We start from the raw sequence: 22,933 nt of genomic DNA, 5'->3' as shown, positions 1-22,933 counted from the left end.
CTAAAGAGATGTTTTGTAAGGTGAGAGGAGTCCTGGAGAGTCCATATCCCGCTTTTTCTGCAGCCAAGTGGTGTAAATTTCAGCAGGGGATGACTGATGTTCCCACTTGTAAGTGGGAGGTAATAATCACAAGTCATTCATCCATCAGAGCCATCTTCAAATGACAGAATAGTCAAATCATACTGTTACTCATTGTTTTTGACCTCCATGACAGTTGCAGGCTGGTAGAGTGATTAAATGCTTAGAGTTTGGGTTTAATATTAAGGGATTTTTCTTTCAGTGCAGTAATGATTATAAAACTGAGCAACATTACACAGTAAACAGAGGTGTCCTTTTCTTTCCTCGTGACTCCTGCTCCCCACTCATCCTATCTGAGCCTCCCAGAAGTGTCTGTTTCCTTACAAAGAATTAAAAAATTAACAATTGGATTATATAGAATTCACAATAATAACAACTATTAGAAAACCGTATTAAAAAGCTTTGTCTGCAGTTCGACACTAGAGTGGCATCTGCCTTTCTGCAGAAATCTGTGAGGAATCATTTCTTACCATATACACTGTTACAAGAAAAGGAGAAACACTCATGCAGCCAGAAGTATTTGAAAACCAGCGTGTATACAAAAACATACAGAGCCCTGCTCACAATGAGATGTTAGTTTCATGATTGCATGTTGACAAGTCGATAGTCAATAAAATGTCAAAAAGGATTCTCAAATTCTCGTCACAAGCTCAAAAGCCCTCCATGTATAGTGACGTGCACAGAAAAGGAAGCAATTTGCAAAGCTGCACTGAGCCTTTTTATTTTTTAGGACTAAAACTGGAACCTGCCTATTTTATATGAATCTGATGAATGAACAGTCATCACAGCAGGGCCCAAATTAAGGGCAGTCTATCTGTCATATCATTTCCAAAGAGGACACTAAATAACAAGGACACAAGGATGTTTCACGTTGCTTTCAGGGCCCCGTGTGACATTTTACTTAAATTTAATAATGCCTCAAGACAAGCTACGACTGAGTCTATATGTCGCTTTCATAGCACCTTCTCTGACACCTTAAGAAGCACCTTACAGAGCCTCCATTGTATGTAACGTAATGCAAAAGTGCTACTGGGTTGAGTGACTGGTGTCTGTTTGTGAATAAGGCACACAAGCGACCGTCTTTATGCTCTGTTCCCTCTGACAAAATGACCAAAAAGAAGCCTGGCTGGCTGCAGCTTTCACAAAAGCCTTGTTCCTTTGATATCCCCGTAGGCCGGTCATCAATGCAACTCAAGAGTCGGGCTTAGAGAGGAACCTAGGGGAAGATCTTGCTCACTGTGTTGTGAGGCTTTAGTTGTATAATGAACATCAGACTCTGTGCCTCTTGATGGAAACATCAGGAGGTAGGATTACGCATATTAGCGATCCCCCTCCGTTCTCCCCTCTGCTTTCAGGGCTTAATGTTAACATCTGCCCACCGAGAGCCACAGATGAGCTGGAAGACTGTGTTGAATGTCTTCCATTCAGATGATTTATCTGATCACTATAATGGACTATGCATGTTATTTAGATGACGTTATAATGGAGTCTGAAGGAGAGAAAGGCCCGGGCTCCCTGGTGTTGATAGAAGCTGAGTCACATCCTACAGTACCTGATCCTCATCACACAGAAAAACAGACCTTTAGTTTTTGAAATCACTAAAATTGGCAGTGGCGTTTTCATCATTTTGTCTTTCGGTTGTAAAGTCCATCTTAGTAATAGTGCAATTCAAACAACGTGTTCAACATTAGCCATTTTCTGATTTCTATCTGTAAATTGTTGCAACACTACAGGAGCAGAATCATTTAGGATCTTTTTTTCCTTCATGTATTCAGACCCTTCAGCTGTTGTTTACACTGATATAAAATCCATTTGCTGTTTAAAAGTGTAAGAGTGAGTTTGGATACGCCACAGGGCACAAGCAGAGGTGTGGGAGCTTTGGGAGGCAATGAACATTCATTATTTTTCATGCTCTGGGTCAAAACGATGCGTGTGTGGGCTGTACTGGTAATATGGTGAAAATGTGTAGACTTCTAGGGAACAAGGCGAAGCCGCGGGATGTTTTCTGGACATTCAAAGCTCTTGTTTGGCGCGTAACTGAGAGTAAAATGAAAGAGTGTGATGATGTTAGCTGTCTGCTGAGAGGTTTGACCCTCCTTGCGGCCTGTTATAAAGACATTGTTGGCAGAATGTTCCTGTAGTTCATGTTAGATCTAAATTTCACTTCAAGGTAGCATGGTTTAAGACTGATTTTATGGGTGTGGCAGCAGCAGTGTTGCACTGAATCACTGAATTTAGAAGCGCTCATAGGATGGCGCCCTCTGGTGTTCACTTCAAATGTGGACAACACAGGAAGCCACATCTATTGACAAGGCAAATTAGAGAAATAAAGCAAAACCCAGAATAAATAAGTGGAGAACACCTGATGAATACACTTCCCTTTTGTACAATATGTAAAGTATGTGAATTACAAAGCAGATCTCAACCCGTGCCCTCCATAATGAGACACAAGTTGATATTTTGGCTCTACTCACCACAACGTTCTGCTTTTTTCAACCACTCGAAGCGCTTTAACACCTTCCCACAACCCTGCCATCAGGCTAATCATTCACACCAAAGCTATGCTTCAGGACCAAATTGGGGTTCAGTGTCTTAGCCAAGGACACTTTGGCGTGTGGACTGGAGGAGCCAGGGATCAAACCAGCCGCTCTTTGAGCTACAGCCGCCCACAATGGATGATATCATTTCAACCACCAAGTATTTCTTTTAGTGCAGACCTTCAGCTTTAATTCAAGGGTATTGACAGAAATACTTTGAACCATTCAGAAATTGCAATCATTTTCAGCCATTCTTATACACAGACCGCACATTTCTGGGCACCAAACATAATTGTCTCTGGTTGCTTTGGCAGTGTGCTTTGGGTCATTGTTCTGCTGCAATGGGAAATGTCATCCAGTTAGATTGAGGCACTGGGCTGAACCTGAGCAGGGGGGGTTTGCTCTGCACACCTCAGAATTCATCCTGCTGCTTATGTCTTCTGTCACATCATCAATAAACACCAGTAACCAAGTGTCTTTGGATGCCATGCGTGCCCTCCACTGTGTTTTTCAGATGATGAGGTATATGCTTCAGATCGGGAGCCTTCTCCATACTTTTTTCTTCCCATCGTTTTGGTACAGGTAATCCAAAGAAAGCTTTTCCATAGCTGGGCAGGCTTTTTAAGATGTTTTTTTTGGCAAAGTCTGATCAGGCCTTTCTATTCTAGAGGCTTATCAGTGGTTTGCACATGGTGGTGAACCCACTGTATTTGCTCTAATGAAGTCTTCTCTTTACATTAGACTTGGATAGCGACATGCATACACCTGGAGAGCGTTCATCTCTTGGCTGGATGTGGTGAAGGGGTTTTTCTTTACCAAAGAAAGGATCTAGCAATCGTCCACCACCGTTGACTTCTGTGGACGTCCAGAATGGACCAAAGGTTGATCTGGCCACTCCCAATACTCCTACTGTCTTTCTGATGGATGTCTTTTGTTTTTGCAGCCTAACGACAGCCTGTTTCACTTCTAAATACAAATGTCACACTTGAATCAACTACAAACATTTTACATCCTTAATTGCTAAAGAACTGAAAGAAGAATAATCCACACGTTCCTGAATCAGCTTTTGCGTCAATTGTCTCAATTAAGATAGAGAGGGATACATATTAGAAGAGCCAACCCCTGAACCATTCCTCCAAGTTGGATGTGAATACCTTCAAATAAAAATGAGTCTGCAATTTAAGCCCATATTTATTTTAGAACTGTACCTTGAATATTATTTTAGTAAATAGCTGTAATAGCAAAAATTGTGTCTCCTAAATATTTTGGGATGTTAAATAATGAGTGTCACTATGGTACATACAAGTACACAACAAGCTGATATATCTGACGTTTTAGTTGACAAAATAGATAAATAAATGTGATATTCTCCCCATGCTCTTGTAAAAAGTTAAACATTAAGTGTGGATATATTCGGTGCTTTTGTGTGCTCTGTACTATTTAGCAAACTATAACAATGAATTTGTTGAGGACTATTTTCAGTTTCAGTTTTCAGAAATAAGTTTGGTTTTCTGGTGAATTGGAATAAACTACAGAGTTGTGAGTCTGTTTGTGGTAATGAGGGAATACGTCACCCAGTGCACAAGTGTGGCTCATTCATGTGCTTTAAATAGTTTTGGAGCTCTATGGCTCAGATGAACAGGTGATATCACATCATCCATAAAAGGAACCCATTCTTTAAGCTGTGCCAGGAATGGTAAAACAATATTACCCCTTTAACTTCACAGCAGCAGACCGTTATACTCTCAAGTTATTGGACAATAAAACAGCGACCACCCAAGGTACAAGATATGATCATTTAATTGTTGATTATCTCTCAGTACAGAAATATTTTTCTTTAACATTCTTTCTGTAATTCAAGTTGGCAGCATTATCTAAATGTTGAAGTGGCATTAAAATAAATTTCCATAGAGTTTGGCAGTCAAACTGCCCATCAGCTTCCCTCAGATGACATTAGTAAACAAACATGCCATTTCTGTACAAGAACCTTTGTACACAACACAAATAAATAGCATTCATTTGAATGTGGCACGCTAGTTGACTCAAACATTCAAACATGGAAAAAACAAAATCAAAACAGAGATAATGTTACAGATGATTTTTTTTTCAATTTGAAAAAAAGAGAAAAAAAAAAGAAATGAACAACACAGAAATGGTCTGAAGAAGCAAAAGACAAGTGCCCCGAGCTTGAATATATTAGCAGACGCTCTGCACAGAGTGGTGTTTCACTCTGATTTAATCCCAAATGTTTTTTACTGTGTGCTTTAGTTGCTGTTTCAAACTACACTGAGAAGCCAACATGTTTTTCAAATGATTTTCCATTTAGGGAAGAAGAGAAACAAGATGAATGAAAAGCTCCTGCACAGCTCCTGTCACATTAAAATATTCTATTTTTCCATGTGAATTGCTTTTGTGAGCAATTGTTCTAATGTACAGCGTTACCAAATAGTTATTTTCTTCTTAGTTGAGCCGTATGCCATTACAAGAGTTTACTTGAGAGATACTAAAACAGTGGGCCAGTGCGGCCAAACATCATCAGACTAAAACTAACTTAATGTCAGATTTAAAAAAGATTAGGATCATTCTTTCAATCCTTCTTAACCATAAACATTTCTTGAAATGGCACAGGATTATGTAATCTGCCCTCAGTGTACTTGAAACATTATTGTCTCTCAGTAAAACAAAGATGAAGCCGAACATACTCCACAGATAAGACCAAAACCTGCACACATAAAAGGAAACCTACCAGCCTTCGAAAACAAACACAATGGTAAGAATATGTTAAAAATATGTTTTAAAAAAGGAAATAAAATAAATAGACAATCAAAAGGACAAACTCAATATTTGGCAGGTAAGCACAACGTCAGTCTGTAAACAAAACATGAATCATGTAGGGAGAGAAACACCCCCCCAAAACTCCCCTTGTCATGAGAGATCACTGGTCTGTTGGCGGAGGCAGTGGCTCCATCATTCAGGAGCAAGTGGAATACTGTACGGGCGACGTACCTCCTCCTCTGCCCTCTGCACTCTGGCTGCACGCCTCTCTAGCTCCCTTCCACCTCTTGCTACGACTCGGCTAAATGACTAAGGGCAAACGAGGGGGCCCGCTGTAGACTACGGAGGTGAATACTCAAAGAAGGGGCCTGTTTCCAGCTTGAAACATGCAAAGATAAATTCCCTTCCCAGCTTTATTCACTCGTAGTACAGAGCTGTGCTTACTACCGGATCCTGGTGAAGAGGTTCAGCACCGACACTGATTCCTAAAAGAGGGAGGGAGACAGATGGAGGAGGTGAGACCACTGAGAGGAAAGAAGTACAGGCTGATACAGATGATGAAACAGACTCAACAGAGCAGAGGAAACATAAATACATGTGAGAGAATAAAGACCTTAGTGGATCTCATCTTGCTAAAGACGTTCCAGAACCGAAGTGTTTCATCTCCAGCACCCGTCACAATGGCCTCTCCGTCAGGGGACATGGCCTGCACACAGAGTCAGTATTATACGCTGAATATACAGGGTTATAACAGAGCAGCACTTAAGCAAAAGCATCCAGAAAGTTTAAGGTCGGAATAAATTCCATTTTCTAGTCTAATACTAAAAGTTCTTTTTTATTTTACATGTATTTTTAGCAGTGTTTCACCAGACTATAACCATAGGACTCTTGGGACAACTGTCTCCAGACAGACACATAAATACACACAGTATATACTGACCAGGTAGAGTACTCTGTAGGAATGTCCAGTAAGCTTGGCCACTTGAGTGAGAGAGGGATACTTCCACACCAGGATCTGGTTCTGGGAATAACCGTGTGTGCTGACCTGCAGAAAACAACATTAAAACATAAAACATATTTACCTCGGATCTAAAGGGAGGGACATGTGCCTTTATACTGTCAGACAAATTCAATAACAACTCCATCTCTCTGCTCCAAGAGAGGGATGCATTCAGCCAAGCTTAGTTTGAAGACTTGGAATAAAGGGAAATAATACACCTTCAGCAAACACTGAAATTGTGTTACTCAACACATCCAAGAGACATCTCGGTTTTGCTCAATAAATTCCGTGTGGAAATAACAACTTTACTATAAAAGTATAAGTTCTATAATGCTGTGTGTAAGATTCCCCTACATTTAGAAACGTCCACATCAAAACAGCAGACTCACCAGTTCGTTAGTGTGCTTGGACCAGGCCAGGTTGCAGACCTGAGAGCCGGTGTCTGTGCACTGTAAAGGCTGGCCCGTCAGAGTGTTCCAGAAGCGGATGCAGCGGTCGGCGGTTCCGCCTCCAGAGGCCAGCAGGCCGTGCTGGTGGGGAGACCAGGCAATGGCCTTCACTGCAGCCAAATGCTCCGTGTACTGCTGCACCGGGAGGACACTCGAGTGGTTCCACACAAGTAACTACAGACGGCGGGTTGGAAAGAGAGAAGAGGAAGCACAGAAATGAGTTTGTGATGTTTTATGAGAAAGAGGTCAGATACTAATGTGCAGCTCCCTGACAGCCAGGCCACATTCTCTGTCTACATACCTTATTATCATTTCCACCCGAGGCTAGCAGCTGGTGGTCTGTGCTCCACTTGAGCCCACAGACTTCCTGTCTGTGTCCTTGGAGACGGCGCTCTGACTGGAGGGGCGGGGCTCTGATGTCGCGTTGCAGTATCACGCGATCGCGGCTCCCAGACGACAGCTGGTCCGCATTCCATGCCAGCGCACCTGGCAGCGAAGAATGAACACAGATCGAAAGGAAGGTGATTAACTGACCATCAATGAGAGATGTTGCTAAACAACTGTGTGAAAATTAATGAAGATTGTAATATTTCATTTCTGCAACTGTCTGCGCCTCCTCCTCTCCAGCCTCTCAACTCACCCACTCTGGCTGTGTGTCCCTCCAGTACAGAGAGCTTCTTCCCTGCTGCGGCATCCCAGATCTGTACATATCCTTTATGAGTCCCCACCGCCACCAGGTTACCCTAAAAATAGACATAACAGCATTTACAAAAGGCAGGTTTTTTTTTTTTAAAAAAGGTTGAAATGGAGCCTGCAGACCAAAACCCCATTTGCATCTTGCTAAACATCAAATAACAGCTCTTTTCTATGATGTATCTTTGTCAGGTCAAAATCAGTGCTGTGGATTTTTTTTTTTTTTTTTCAGTGCAACCAAACAACAATTTTGAAAAAAAAAAAAAAAAGAGAGTGAAACCCACCCTCTCAGACCATCCCACCGATGTTACAGAATCTCCTTCGACAGAAAGGTCACATAGACGTGTCACCTAAAAAGATGGAGAGGTTTCAAAACAATAAAAAATACTGGTTAACATGGTTATCCAAGTCTTTTGATCAATATGTATGATACACAACCAGTGAAAGAGTTTTAGTTGACAGATCCAATGAGAAATAAATACATATATGCTCATGTTTAATACGTATGATTCATTTATACATAGATCCTGTTCAGCTACAGTGAAGCTCTCTACTGGAAGCTTCTTGCTTTGGTCAATGTATTTGATTTAACAGATCACACACACCTGACTGGTGCAGGCACTCCACAGGTATACACAGGTACCCAGTCCAACACTGAGCACATTCAGAGAGGACCAGTCCACTAGGTTGAGGTAGAAGTCGTCCTGAAGCTCTGGAGCATCCAGCACTTTGAAAGGAATTTTGGATATTTTGCGCGTAGGTTTCCTTGGCGACCGCAGCAGTTTCTGGCTGCAATGCACGACACAAATTAGTGAAGAATACGATGCTACTTCTCCCATATGGGGGGGAGGTCATCTGAGGAATGACAAGGAAAACATGTTACCTGTTGCTGCTGACAGGTGATAGAGAATATGGCGAGACTGTGTTTCCGTCCTCTTCAGGCAGAGCCCTCTTTGCACTAACAGAATACTACAAAACACAAACAAACGATTACTGATGCAGGAAACACTCCTTGAAACTAGTAAATGAAAAGTCACGGCCACGCTAACTGTTTTTACACTAAAAAGGCTTCTCTTGGCAGGAGTAGATGGCTGCAGACGGCGGTCTTCTGACTGCGGGTCCTGGACTTTCTCGATGCCTGCTCCTAGCAGCTCGTTCTTCAACAGCGCAGAGTAAGCCAGGCCATCCGCTAAAGGCAGTGGAGGAAGAGACGACAGGGAAATCAAACCATGCTGTCAGAATGATTAAGTTCAAACACAGTGCTCCCTCTGCAGTTTCTTAGCTCTCTCTCTCACATCTCTAAAGATCAGGGAGAAATTTTCACTAAGCTTTGTTTAGTCCTTATCTCCGGTTTCCATGAGCCTGCTCAGGCTTAGTAAATACGAGAAGGTCAAATTATCCAGTTTGACTGGACCAGACAGATACCTAAATGAACAGCTACAACAGAGAAGAATATCTGTCTTTGAGGGCTCAGAATCACAGGATAGCTCATGATACATCACTATCATGATATTTTTTCCTTGTGATAACTAAGGTGTCATAACGCAGGCCAGTCTGAAGTGTCCCAATGTCTGGCAATGCAGTTGCCTTGTATACATCAGAGAAATATTAAAATTGGTATCAGCCTCTGGATAAAAACTGATCCAGAGGTATATTTCATAACAATGGCGCAAATATATTAGTGACATAACTTGTAATTTGTTTGAATGATCAATTAGTCAATGATTTATTTTGTATTTTATTTTAAGCAAAAAATGCAAAACATTTTCTGGTTTCTGTTTCTGTGAGGATCTGGTGCTTTTGTCTGTCATATATCACAGTGAACTGAATATCTTTGGGTTTTGCATTTTGGTTGAATAAAATGAGCAAATATAAAATAAATCACCTTTGGATGTGGGATATTAAAAAGGGATATTTATCACCATTATCTGACATTTCACAGAAAGGACACTTTACATAAGTGGCAGACTAATGAATAACGAAAATACTCAGTATTTGCTGTCCGAAACATAACTACCTAATTTCTATGTTACTAAATGTAAATGTACATATTCCAAGACAGTGTATCACAATATATTGTTGCTTGTCAGACCTCCAGCCACCTGGTTTAAAGGTGAATTGATTACCTTTGTTGCTGTCTGTTGTGCCATCTTTGGTTTTCCTGTTTTGATTGTGCGACTTTTCAATTTCCTGTCAAAAAATGAAATAAATCAATCCTCAGTCTCCACCAAATCTTAAACTTGTGTTAAAGTATCTACAGACAACTGAAAGGAAAATGCTGGTAGATGATGTTTCCCAACAAGCCATAAACAGTACTTTAATCTTGAGAACACTGTTCTTTTGAAAGAAAAGTCCTGGGTGTATTGCAGCAGACTCACATTGATGCGGTGGAAGTTGACACTCCAGTTGGCTCCGGCCCGGGAGGGAATAAAGCGATCACCATGTTTGCTAGGGGAGGACAGGGGGGAGCTGGTGGGTGTCAGAGCTCGCACCGCTCCTACAGCTTTCTACACAAGAGAGGAGAGGAGAAAGCATTTTCTGACTGGGGGCCAAACACAAAGAGGACAGTGATTTGAAACTTGACGACAAAACAGGGAGATAATCTAGAAGGCAGATGGTGCATTAGACTGAGGTGTTAACAACAGCAGGCGACATTCACAAAACCCAGTCATTTGGCTGGAAAGGTCTTCTCAGCACTCAATACTAGTGACACTGTCAAAAGAAAGAGACTGGCCTGTTAAACCGTTTATTCTTCCACCACAGTGAGAGTAACACCTTCTCCGCCCTTCTTTGCTAGTTAACAATCCTTTTTGGGAAGGAGCTCTCCGCATGCTCAGGTCTAGATAATGAATCAGTTAATCAAAATCATAACAGCTATACTAGTCAAGACTGTAAGTCTTGGCGAGGTGAGACACTTTATATTCTTTTCAGCGACTATTTCAAGCAGAAATACAGCTCGGTTATGCCAAGGACAGGGAAACAATACACAAAAACTACAAGTGTGTGTATGATTTACTTACAATGGGGCTTGCGTTCTCATTTTGGATGTTGATCTGCCTGAGCAGCCTGCACTCATAGTCTTGATCCATGCTGCCTGAGAACAGGATAAAACTGATCAATACAATGATACAATCACACAATCACACCAGGGTTCCCAGAACGCACAGGTTAGGAACATTTTGTCTGACTTATCACTGATGCGTCTAAAAAGAGAGCACATGTCTACCACTAATGTGGCAAAATAGACATTTCTGCTATTATCAAATAACTATAGGTATCTTAACTTGACAGCTATGCCTGTTTAGCCCATAACTGACTGATGAACAAACTAAGAAATAAGGTTTCTGTGCAACACTGAAAATAATTCTTTTTTTAATCAAAGCAATTCGTTCAAAATTTGTTTTTTCTGATCTACTAGTTGCTCAGTATATAAAACATCAAAACCACGCCATGCTCGAGGTGATGTGTTCGAACTGCTTGTTTTATCCAACCAACATTTCAAAACTTAAGATATAACTTTCAAACAAGGTAACACACAGAAAAGCAGCATATGTTCACATTTAAGCTGGAAAATTCAAATGTTCCGCATTTTGCTTGATTAATTAAACAATGAATGAATTATCAAATCAAAATATTGTTATTAATTTTCTTTTGATCAACTAATTGAGTAATAGACTAATTGTTTCATAAATACTGTGTTTTATATTTCTGACTTGACAAAACAAATTAACTTTGCTAAATGCAGACAAAGCGTGTAATTTATCATGTGAAACTCCAGGAACAAAGAGTATCACACTAAAGCAGAAGACGTTCCCCAGAGACAAGTTCCACGTACTTTATTAAGGAAAGGAAATAGCATTTAACTGGATGATAATAAAAAGACCAACTTAACAGTCACCTTCAGGAACAGTCCTCAGAGATAGTCCTGGGATAAATCTTATCTAACATTTGCTTTGTGGTAATAAAGTAGGCAACAAAACTGTCTTTAACAGCTCAATGCATGAAAAAAACGTAGCGATATAATTACACAGACAAACCAGACTACTGTGAAAAAGCACATTAGTTTAAATCCCTTAAACTAGACAACTAGAGGGAAATATGTTCGTAAATGATAATGACATTAGTTACAGTGATCGGCTGCGGGTGGGCTCAGTTTCTGCTAACAACAACACTTAAATTGTCTTTGTTAGAACTTGCCATTTACACCCTTAAAACCATTGTAAAGGCAGATATTTGCTTGCTGGTTCAAGCAAACAACATTCCCCGCCGTGGTGACTATCACTGATTTGTAACTGTAAAACTAAAATGATACAAAAGCCAAAAAGTTAAAACATCCAGAATACAGAGGTATGCTAATGCTAACGCTAGTCCAGCTGGCTTGACCTAACGTTAAGATACGCTAGCTGACCAGCTAACGCATTAGCGACATTGTTTGGTCACAATCTACACTCGTATTTGCACCTACCGTACCCCGATAAACTCTTCCCGTTAAACGCCGTTGAGCAGCTCTTCTATTCCAGTTCAAACGTCTCGTTTTGTGCGTTTTACTCTTAAAAACAGAGCGTGTAAAATACAAATGTTTTCATCAGCCGAGCGTTCAATTTGGGTTCGCTAAGCATCACGGGAAGGCTGTGACGTCACTGTTTTTGAATCACACTTTTGTCGTTGCTAAGGAAACGTGTCACAGTCACGGCGCCTCGGAGCAGCACAAAAATCACGAGAGGTGAACAGTAACATGCAAATGGTGCTGAGGAGACCCGGTGACCGCAGCTAGGACCCCTTAGCAGAGAACAAACCAGTATCCTCACATTACAAAGTTATAATCCAAAATGTAATTATTTATTATTTTCTTGAATCTATTCATTTTAGAGCATCAGTGTTATTAAAGTGTTGCACCTATTGTCTTAACCAGATATGCAGAATGCCTGTTGATTTGACCTTGCCAGTCAAATGATCAAATGAACTGGCACAATTGCACATTAACCAGTTCCATGAATGATAAAGCACATGCTTTCCAGGGTCCAGTGGCTTGACATCATTATTCTTCAGTCAGTACGATGGACACAAGTGACCGTGATTAAATGCACATTAAACGTTTTGGTGTTAACAAATTTCACTGTAATTAAAAGATGACGCATTGCATGAATTTGCAGTATCTTTCGAATGGCTTTATTAGTAAAAAAAGAAAAAAAAAAGAAAGATATGCCAGTGAAACAATCCAACATGAAGTAAAAACAAACACATTTCATGTGCAAAAGTTCTGAATAAAGACACATTCAATGGCATATCTGGTTTGTGGGTAGACTCCTGACTGCTGAAATAAATATTTAACCAAGTTGCAAAATACAGCATCCTCACATAGTGAAATGTGGTGGAGAGCAAAAATTAGCTGCACCTCTGTCATAGCTACGCTGACAAAGTTGTTGGTGTCATATTTAAGAAATCTTGTCAGGAGCCTGGTGTCCCAACATGGTCCACCAGCTTACAGAAAGGAATCTGACTCAAAGTGCCAAAGAAAAAGTACAGCAGGTTCAAGTAAATGATTGAAATTCTAATTTAAAAAAAACCCCTCAACAGCCAGTAATGTGCAACAGTACTTTTTTTAAACTAAACACTCTAAATGTGGCTAGATGATGAAAGGATGGAGATAACTAAAATATTTATTTCGCATAAGTAAAAATGGAATAAAGTGGGTGGCTCAACTCAGCAGATCAAAGGGCCCATGTACCTCAAATCGAGACAGTGAATACTGCCAAAGGTTTAGTATTGGGCAGCGTTTCTAATAGTGATAAGCTTCTTCTTCTGTGTGCATTAACATTGGTGTAGACCGAATGTTCAGATGTCCTGGTTTGATTCTTCTTTAAACAAAGTCATGTTCATATTACTAATAGTCCTGAAAGAAAGTCACAGCTCTACAGCACAAGTACAATCAGATGCTCTCAAAACCACGTTGTCTAACAGAACAGTGTGTCCAGTAGAAAACAAATAAGACAGTGTTGAGTTTTCCACAGCCACATGCAACCTGTAACGGCTGATAATGACATTTAAGAAATGATCTGAGTTATCACTTTGCATGGCTTCAGATAATCAGCTTTAACATCTGCATAAGAGCCTCTCTGTAAGTCTGCAGCAACACTAAATACATTCAGAGCAGATCCAAAAAGCCTGTGTGCTCATGCTAATGCCATAGTTTTCAAGGCAGTGAGGAGTGAATGTTGAAGCTTCAGGGTGAACTAACATGAAAATAAAGTAAATCTGGACACAGGACGCTGGTCTACAGGGAGGAGGTATCTCTAGATGTGAGTTGCAGGCCATTGCTGACCTGGAAGCGAGTTTCATCTGATATACCGTACTGCTCCAAGGGGTCCTGCAGAGAAAGCATGTGGTGAAAAGCTCATAGTGAACAGAGCAAAGTACCTGGCTGTTATTGAGGCCAAGTCAAACTTAATATTAAATGGTTAGTTCACTGACATTACACAAACAAGCACTAAAACATATCTAAATCCTGGGGTTGTCTGGTCATGCAGATGGTTTTGGTTTGGTCTCCAGTTAAACTGAATTGGTGGCTGCTACAGCACCCTGAGTGACCAGGAAATAGTTTCTGAAAAGTTTCTTCTTTCTAAAGTACTTAATGTATGCTTTGAGTGCAGCTAATTAAATCCCATTATCTCTATCGTTTTTGGGGGTTGTTGCATTTTTCTCAATAGCAAAACTTTGCAGCATAAAACCTGAAGTACAGAATCTTCCTCTGTTGATCTACACAACTAGCCTCTAATGAATCTGTGCATTTCAGTGGGTCAAGCATGGCACAAGTATACTTCACAAAATTCCTCCTAGTACACTGGACCGAGGCACCATCTGTGTGGCATTTAGTGCACCAACACACTACTGTGAAGGGTCTCACCTTGCCAGTGAGCCTGTGGATTTCAGTCCGATAGAATATCAGGTTCCTCCTCATGAACTCGTAGCTGCAAGACATGAGACGACAATTAATTTAACGATGTAAAATGTTCAGTAAAGATTAAGATAAGAATAAGATGCACCTTTATTCATCCCCCAAAGGGGAAATTCGCATATAGACATTATATCACATAATATCACATTAAGGCTGCAACTAAGCTCGTAACATGTTTGTGATGCGTTCGGTGCACACCTTGTTATCAGTTCAGTACATCCTATCATATCATTGCAGTTTTATTAATCAAATCTGAAACATCTTGGTATATGCAGAAAATAACTCCACACAGAGGGCACCCAGAAGCTTTGGCTGTGCCTCTGAGATCAGCCCAGCTCCTAGACTGTAGGTACACCAGCAGCATCAGAATAATTCAAACAAATAAGAAGCCGGAGCTCTAGCATAGTTTTATAAAGATTTCCCAGTAACCCTGAACACAAGATAAGGTTGAGTAGTGATGAATCAGCTGTTCAACACAAGTCACAATGCTGACATTGTGTCTCTGGAAACAGTTCATCATTCATTTGTGATGGTTTCACCCATGTGAGTCTGTCACTGGAGGCTACAACGCACTGAGGTGCAACTTGTTCGAATACATCTCCCTGCACATTAAGACCTGCCGAAGCACACAGCAATGCTGATCTCTGCAGATATGTGGCATGATTCACTTACTGAGAACACAGCTCTGGAGTCTCTCTATAACTCATGCGACTATAGTTTTGTAATTAGGTTGGAGCAATACAGGTATACTGCTCAGTGACACAGTGCAATGTATAAAGTTTTACAGCAAAAAAACTAGTACAGTGCTCCAGTGGAATTGGTGTTGCCATTTAAAGAATAAACAGTAAGAAATGTTTTGTTTTATCAATGTTACCAGATACATACAAAACTGTGAAATCATTATCATTTTGACTGACTCCTTCTGCAACACCATTTAGTTATAAAAAGCAAAAATGGGGACAAATCACAAGTGAATAAACATTTAATCTACACCATCAGACACAGAACTAAGAGTGTAATAATATCAAATTGAGAAATTGGGTATTTTTACTTGACGATTGACAGAAATCAACTCATCTTCTGCCAAGGTGACAGCAAAGTGTCAGCTACTGCCAGGCCACCACACATGTGCCTATGATCTGGAGGGAATAAGACGGAGGAGAGTCAGTCCTACCTGGCCTTGATGATGGAGTCGATCCACTCCCCACACTGCTCCTCAGAGTCACATTCAAACAGATACTTCCTCTCCGCTTCATCCAGAAATGCTACAAAGAACGCGTTGAAATACTCAGAAATACACGAAGCAAACGCACAGACAGAGACTGTAATATACGGTCATGAGTAATGGACTACATTTCTCCATTGTAGTGTAACTGTGAGGATACTGCAGCTCACCAATAGAGAAGGTCTGGCTGTCCTCCCTCTCCACCCTACACTGCTCCAGCAGCAAAGCTCCGATTGGCTGAAAGATAAATAATCACTTAATTTTGATTCAACATGTTTTGTCAACAGGAGTTTATTTTCACTTCATCAGAAAAAGAAAACACTGTGTAAATAGATTGCAGGTGTTCAAATAGTGATTCCACTGACCTCTTCCTCATCAGTCCGGAAATAAAACAGGAAGTTAACGACGAGTTTCACCAGCCTCCTCTTTAAAACTGTGTGATTACAAATAGGAAGCGAGATTAAACTTAACAGCAAGAGACAAACACAGTCCTGCTGCCATCAGAGCTGATCACTGACATGAGCCTCAGCCATCGGCCCTGTTACAGCTGCTGGCCACACGACATGAAACGGAAGTGGAGATGATAATGGCTGAGTCTGTGTGTATCAAACTGGGTTACCGTCTCCTTTCTTCGGTCCTCGCATCCCCAGCTCAGCCGCCTTCTCCGAGGGCTGTCGGCTCAGAGAGACCAGCTCCTTCTCGTTGAAACGCATCACGGACACTGACGCAGTTAAAACACAGGTTGAAGGATAGTTTGACTACGACCGAGCACCGACCGAAACGGAAACCATGGTAGTGAAGGGAGACAGCCACAAAAGTATCAGTAACAGCGTAAAAACTAAAAACTATCTGCTGGTCTCCATATGTGACGGGGTGTGTTTGGTCATCTCTACGGTCAAGTACACACGGACTTCTCCTTCACACACACCGGACACACACACACACTCACCGGACACACACACCAGGCTGTCGGTCGGCAGTGACGCCCCTCGCTGGTGATAGTACGGCACCCAGTGAGGGTCAAACCAGGGGAGCAGCGCGTTTGCCTACTGGGAGCGTTCAGATCTTACACAAGTACATCATGTACTAATGCCACACAATAGAAAATGGGAGAATGTACTGAAAACATTAAAAGTACTCCATTCAGATAAACAGGCGCTGTGCCTTCTAAAGTATTATAGATTGTAGCATTATTGATTACTATAACTCATCCATTAAGGTAAAAACAGGCTTTTATTATTGTGAGGAGCCAGTGTTAGTAGAGTATCTATGCTGGACCTAATTTAACTATCGTGTACAACTAATCATTATTTTCATTTTTGGATTAATAGGTTGGATATTTTCTCAATTAATCGATTGATTGCTTGTTTGGTTTGTGAAATATCAGAAAATAGTGAGAAATTCTCATCGCTTTGACACTGCCTGTTTTGTCTAACCAATAGGACAAAATTCAAAGTTATTAAACATAAAGCTATGGAGCTATGAAATGTTGTGAAAATAGTTGCTTATTAATTTTTGGTCAATCAACTAATTGAATAATTGACTAACTGTATTAGCTCTTCTTGTGCAGTTGGATAGTTCAATTCATAACAAAGCATCTTGTTTTCAAAGCTGTTCAAATATTTTGCTATGCTTAAGATTAAAGTAAAGTGTCCCTCTGAAATCATGAAATTATACAAAAGATTTTTCTTCATACACGTCTGAGATGTGGTGGAGTATGAGGAGAAGCTCACCCAGCAGGTGGCGGTACAGCGCCGGAAGCTGTCAAATAGAAGAAGAAGAAGAAGACTGCTTGCGCATGCGCGTTAATGTTCGTTGGCATGATCCTAACGTTGTCTAGTTGGTGAGTGTTGTGGACAAAGATAGCTGTTTATAACACGTAAAAATGCATAGTTGTTGTTTTCTCATGTATATAACCCATCTAGTATCACATATTCAGAGCTAGCTACGTTTAACTTGCCGTTTGATCAATCGGATTTGTTAAAATCCATTCATTACTTGGCGGTAATCTGTTAGCTTAGCATTAGCATTGTCGAAATGCACTCGGTTGGTACTACGCAATGCTAACGTTCTGCGGCTAACTGAATTTTACAGTGTTTACAGTGCTTCGTGTGTATTGTAACACGGTAAAACCTGTCACAACCGTGGGAAATTATGTCAAGGAACCAAGACATGTTGAAATATTTGCCCAAATACCTGCTTCTTGCTGTACCTTCCAGTAGGTAGACTGGTTCCCTGCAAGGGAAGTTAGCATAAAGCAGTGAAGATAGGTCATTGTATTGTTTTGTGAACACATGAAATGTTACCCAGACTAGTTACAGAAACGTGGCATTCTTGTCCCGGCTGTAGCTGTTTTTAAGTATTCCTTTTGAAATTAGCTACAGTTACTTTTCTTAATCTACTCTTTTAACGTTAAACATTACACGCACTTCAAGCACGAAGTAGCATTCAAACCCTTGCATTATTTTAGTAATAAAGTAAATTAGCAATTCAGCAAATGCAGTCTAACTTCACTCATGGTACAGTGTTGTGCCTCAACCCAGAAATACATAGTGCATAATATCTATCCTCAGTTAATATTTTTGTTAACGGTGTGCTCTTTATTTTTCCTCAGGTAATCAGGAGGGATACTTTGAGTACCTGTCCAGTGTTGACTGGGCAAACACGTGTGGGTGTCTCTGTGATTGAGCCCATCAGCTTGCAAAGATGGATTTCCAGCATCGAGCTGGAGGGAAGACGGGGAGCGGTGGGGTGGCATCTGCCTCTGAGAGTAACCGTGATCGGCGAGAGCGGTTACGTCAGTTGGCCCTGGAGACCATTGACATCAACAAAGATCCTTACTTTATGAAGAATCATTTAGGATCATATGAGTGCAAACTTTGCTTGACACTTCATAACAATGAGGTGAGGAGGCACATAATCAAACTTTCCTGGATTATGTTATTTTAATCTTGGTTTTAATTTTTGTTATCTTTTCTGTTTGAAATGAAGCATTACAAACTGCTGTCCTTTGTATTACAGGGCAGCTACTTGGCTCACACACAAGGAAAAAAACATCAGACAAACCTGTAAGTCCACATCTACCTTAACATGTCATAAATGTGAATCCCACTGTTCCATTGTTTCTGAAGTTTTTGCTCAGTTAACCTGATGTTTTGGTCAACACACGGCTATGTGCTGTGTTCATAGTTACTGTTCTGTCACAGCAAGCATAGGTTAAGCTGACTTGCAGCTGTGCTTATAACTGCACTGAGAACCTTTATTTGTTCATGTTTTGTTTACTGTGATGGGTTAATTTTACCTCACCTTCCCATGATTAATAAACAAATCACAGAACAAGTCCACTGTGTCCAGAGTGTTGATTAACGGTTAAAAATTGCCCGTTTTGTTTGTTTCAGAGCGCGGAGAGCAGCAAAGGAGGCCAAAGAAGCTCCTGCTCAGCCAGCTCCAGCCAAAGTGAAAGTTGAGGTCAAGAAGTTTGTCAAGATCGGTCGACCAGGATACAAAGGTAAGCTGGCTGCCCGGTTATGTATCAGTGAAGTTGTGAGTGTTTTCACTGCAAATGTACTGTATTTTAATATATGGTCCATGTCTTTCTCTTCTTTACAGTAACCAAACAGAGGGACCCAGAGACCGGACAGCAGTCCTTACTTTTCCAGGTTAGTCTTTTTGATGGGAGTCCCTACTTACGACTGAATGTTTTTTGCTGTTTTGCTAAATACAAGGCAGTGTGTCATTAAACCTCCACTTAAGAGATTATAAAGTTATTTACTTTGCTCAAATTATTACTCTAGTTTAGCTTTTGAGGGTAGTCTTGTCTCACCACTGACAGCTGCAACAGCTGTGAACTGATATTCTCATCATCCACATTCCTGCTCACCCATAGGCCGGCAATGTACTTCTAGGAAACTCCGCTTTCTCAGTCTTAAACAGCTGTCTAGTACTGTAAAGATGCTAAACTAAATCCAATACTCACTGTTTGTTTATTGGCATCTCTTCATTATGGAGGAACTTGCAGTGTGGTCAAATGAAAATAGCAGCTGTGTACTCAAACTGCTGCCAGATAAAGCGGCACCTCAGCTTCAACCTGTAAAATTGCTCACCACAGCGATAATGACTAAATATTATTTTTGGCCGTAGAGTTTAGACTGTCGCAGACGAATCTATAAATTACCCATCTTTCTTTTCTCTGTTTATCAGATTGACTACCCAGAGATCGCTGAAGGAATTGGACCCAGGCATCGTTTCATGTCTGCCTATGAACAGCGCATCGAGCCCCCTGATCGTCGCTGGCAGTACCTGCTTCTGGCTGCTGAACCATATGAGACTATTGCCTTTAAGGTGAGTGAGAATTTCTCTTCTGTTGTGCTGTTTTGTAATATTTTTCTTCTTGCAACGACATAATACAAACATCTTTGCTCTTTTAGGTCCCCAGTAGAGAAATTGATAAAGCAGAAAACCGCTTCTGGACCCACTGGAACAGAGAAACTAAACAGGTACTGATCAGTCACCACAAAGCCAACCTAGATATTTGATTTAAGAAAAGGAAACATGGGGTTTAACCTGTCTTTGGTGTTATTTTTCCTCCCAGTTCTTCTTACAGTTCCATTTCAAAATGGAGAAAGCTGTTACCCAGTCCAGCGGTCCACCACCTACTGCAGGTGTGAAACGCCCCCCTCCTCTCATGACTGGAGTTGGTCCTCGCCCACCGAATGACAGTCTGCCTCCTCCCCCGCCAGGAGGGATGCCTGTCCCCCCTCTCCCACCTGGTGCCCCGGGTGCCCCCCATATGCCACCTCAGATGCCCATGCCCCCCATGCCAATGAGGCCGCCTCCTCCTGAGGGCCTTGGAATGTCTAACAATTAACCCCCCCACCAGCGTATCATGATTACTTTTGTCATGGCGTGCAGTCACACTACCCTGCCGTCTTCAATGTCCATCTCCCTTCAGATGTTGCAGTTGCATTGGATTTTTACATTCACATCATTAACCACATTGATTTTTATACATTTGTTTGGTTGATGTAAATGTGCAGGGCAGCCCATGTGACCACACTGTTTTGTATAAATGCTTAGGTTCTGGATATGGAGCTATAATTGAAAATAGCTCATCTTTTAAGATACTGTTTTTGTAATTAAATTCTGTGGAGAAGAACATTTGTATCCGAAACTCTGTTTTTACATCACACATACAAATAGTATTGATGTTTGGTTGTTGATCAGGCTAACAGCAGAATTTATTGGGGAGAAGACCTGGGCTCCCTGAAGCACAACAGGCTGTAAGGGAGTAAAATTCTTGATAACTTCAGCATATTCAGCTCCTGTTAGCCACATATACATAACCACATACAGTTACGTGAGCTGACTGGATTGATAAGCAATTTATTTAAGATTTTGTAGATCTTTTCTTTACTAAAGGGAATATCGAGTGGGATTTGAAATAAGTCAGCACAATGAATTCAGTTAAAATGCAAAAAGCTTGGTTAAACATCACATTTGTCTAGCAAAGCAACAAAAAGCTGTAACATTGACATCGATTTACAGTCATTTAACTGGAAGCAGTCATTTCTGAGTCAGTGACATTTGAAAGGGAAAAATCTATTATCTTATTCAATATTACCTTGTTTAATGAATGTAATCAAATCAGTTCAGGTGATAGTTTAGAAAACGAATTGGTGTCAGCCACTGTAAGAAAAATCAACTCATCCCTTTCGAGTCTTTTTCTTCTCTTTCTGTTCCTCCGATCTTTTATTCTTCTGGGGCACTGCCTCCTCAATTACTTCACCTTCATCTCCATCTTCTGCTCCTTCCTCTGGTTCCTCCGCTGTGTCTCTGTCTTTCTTAACTTTGATTTCTCCATCCCTGACTTTCTTGACTCTCCTGTCCTTTAATTTCCCTTCTCTTCGCTTCATGAGATTTCGGTCTGGTAGCGGCTTGTTTCTGACGCCTCTTGATGCTCGTGCCGTTGCTCCTCTCTTTGACTTGCCTCTTTTGACTTCTCCATCATCGTCATCCTCCTCCTCATCATCTTCATCATCAAGGTCTGGCAGCCACCAAAACATGACTTCCCATAGAGTGGTCTCAGGCTAGAGGGGGGAGGAGAACACGCAAAACAGCTGAAACAATACAAACTGTGGACAAACTGTTAAACTGGACGATAAAAGAGTCAAATAGGTGAATCCTGAGTTAATCAGTGCCTTTACCTCTGGTGGTTGTCCTCTGTGTCGTAATGTGCCTGAACGTCTCACCGTCAGGCCAACATCCTCCTCCTCCACTGCTATCCTCTGACCACGCAGAGTTTCTGTTTTTTAAGAAGAGACCACTCAGCCACAGCAGGCATGTCATTTTGTAACTATTGTACTATTTTTGCTTGCTAGTTTACTTGCCATGAAGCCTCTGAAAGCCTGAGGTGAGCACCAGGATGGTTATGGCCACAAACAGACAACGGTTGAGGGTGACATTCTCCCAGGGTGTTTCAATCTGGGTCAGGTTTTGGATGGACGAGTCTTTATGTGTGGATGCTGAAGGAAATAGAAGAAAGAGGAGGGGGAGCTTTTATTGTAATCCAGCAATGTGAAATAACAGTAAAACGCTGACAAGGCTTGAGGAGAAAAGGTGGGAATGACCCACTTGTTCTGGGGAAGCTGGGTTCTCTGGGTAAAGTCCTGGGTTCTGCTCTCGGTTGCTGTGGAACTGGAGCCATTTCCTATTGGAGAACAACATGTAGCTCAAAAGAAAAGATATATTAGGGATGTGAACACAGTGACAAGCTGTTCGTGTTGATTTTCCAACTTACCTCTCTGAGTTTCCTCGTAGTGTACATTTCTGAAACGGACAGATGGAGGTTTACTGAGGGCTGTTATCATAAATCATAAACAACAAACAAAAGCCCAAACAAGCATGCCCTCAATCTGGTATTTATCCACATTCATTTGATGTGGAGTCATTCATTAATGTTGGCCAACGTGTTTCATTTTATTAACCACTGATTTACACAAAATACAAATCTACTATGCTCAGGTTTATGTTACAGACATGCAAGCGACTCTGTGAGGCTGCACATTGAGCTAAATGCTAATGTCACCCGCTACCATCTCACAATCACATTGCTGACAAAGTACAGCTGACACTGAAGGGAATTTCCAATAGTTTGTAGGTATTTTGTGATAAATCAAAGTCTTGGACAATGAAAGTATTTGAATTAAAATTTGGACCTGATGG

The 22,933-nt window shown here is 41.1% G+C and overlaps 3 protein-coding genes across 5 annotated transcripts; 1 reads left to right on the top strand and 2 right to left on the bottom strand.

The window, feature by feature from the left end:
- Window positions 1-4,399: 4,399 nt before the first annotated feature.
- On the bottom strand, window positions 4,400-12,133 carry LOC139213998 (fizzy-related protein homolog). 2 transcript variants are annotated; one of them, XM_070844731.1, is made up of 14 exons: window positions 11,998-12,133; window positions 10,553-10,626; window positions 9,911-10,039; window positions 9,659-9,722; window positions 8,591-8,721; window positions 8,416-8,501; window positions 8,138-8,321; window positions 7,817-7,882; window positions 7,480-7,582; window positions 7,141-7,325; window positions 6,780-7,013; window positions 6,331-6,435; window positions 6,004-6,096; window positions 4,400-5,875 (listed from the first exon to the last, which is right to left on the bottom strand). In XM_070844731.1, the coding sequence occupies exons 2-14, from the start codon at window positions 10,619-10,621 to the stop codon at window positions 5,834-5,836; spliced, it is 1,491 nt and encodes a 496-aa protein (XP_070700832.1). In that variant the 5' UTR covers window positions 10,622-10,626; window positions 11,998-12,133; the 3' UTR covers window positions 4,400-5,833. The 2 variants fall into 2 exon arrangements, with proteins under 2 accessions (XP_070700832.1, XP_070700833.1); XM_070844732.1 differs by having other exon boundaries at window positions 10,553-10,622.
- Window positions 12,134-12,674: 541 nt separating this feature from the next.
- On the bottom strand, window positions 12,675-16,703 carry plekhj1 (pleckstrin homology domain containing, family J member 1). Its single transcript, XM_070844477.1, has 6 exons — window positions 16,332-16,703; window positions 16,078-16,145; window positions 15,883-15,949; window positions 15,662-15,752; window positions 14,437-14,500; window positions 12,675-13,899 (listed from the first exon to the last, which is right to left on the bottom strand). The coding sequence occupies exons 1-6, from the start codon at window positions 16,423-16,425 to the stop codon at window positions 13,807-13,809; spliced, it is 477 nt and encodes a 158-aa protein (XP_070700578.1). The 5' UTR covers window positions 16,426-16,703; the 3' UTR covers window positions 12,675-13,806.
- Window positions 16,704-17,482: 779 nt separating this feature from the next.
- On the top strand, window positions 17,483-20,861 carry sf3a2 (splicing factor 3a, subunit 2). Of its 2 annotated transcripts, none has more exons than XM_070845275.1 (8): window positions 17,483-17,555; window positions 18,327-18,616; window positions 18,734-18,780; window positions 19,111-19,220; window positions 19,322-19,371; window positions 19,913-20,053; window positions 20,140-20,208; window positions 20,304-20,861. In XM_070845275.1, the coding sequence occupies exons 2-8, from the start codon at window positions 18,419-18,421 to the stop codon at window positions 20,577-20,579; spliced, it is 891 nt and encodes a 296-aa protein (XP_070701376.1). In that variant the 5' UTR covers window positions 17,483-17,555; window positions 18,327-18,418; the 3' UTR covers window positions 20,580-20,861. The 2 variants fall into 2 exon arrangements, with proteins under 2 accessions (XP_070701376.1, XP_070701377.1); XM_070845276.1 differs by lacking the exon at window positions 17,483-17,555 and adding an exon at window positions 17,558-17,591.
- Window positions 20,862-22,933: the final 2,072 nt, after the last annotated feature.

This window comes from Pempheris klunzingeri, chromosome 15 (genome assembly GCF_042242105.1).
Source record: "Pempheris klunzingeri isolate RE-2024b chromosome 15, fPemKlu1.hap1, whole genome shotgun sequence".
In the NCBI taxonomy this organism is placed as follows: Eukaryota; Metazoa; Chordata; class Actinopteri; order Acropomatiformes; family Pempheridae; genus Pempheris; species Pempheris klunzingeri.
The sequence above is the reverse complement of the archived record's forward strand: the minus strand, read 5'-3'. Positions and strand labels throughout refer to the sequence as shown.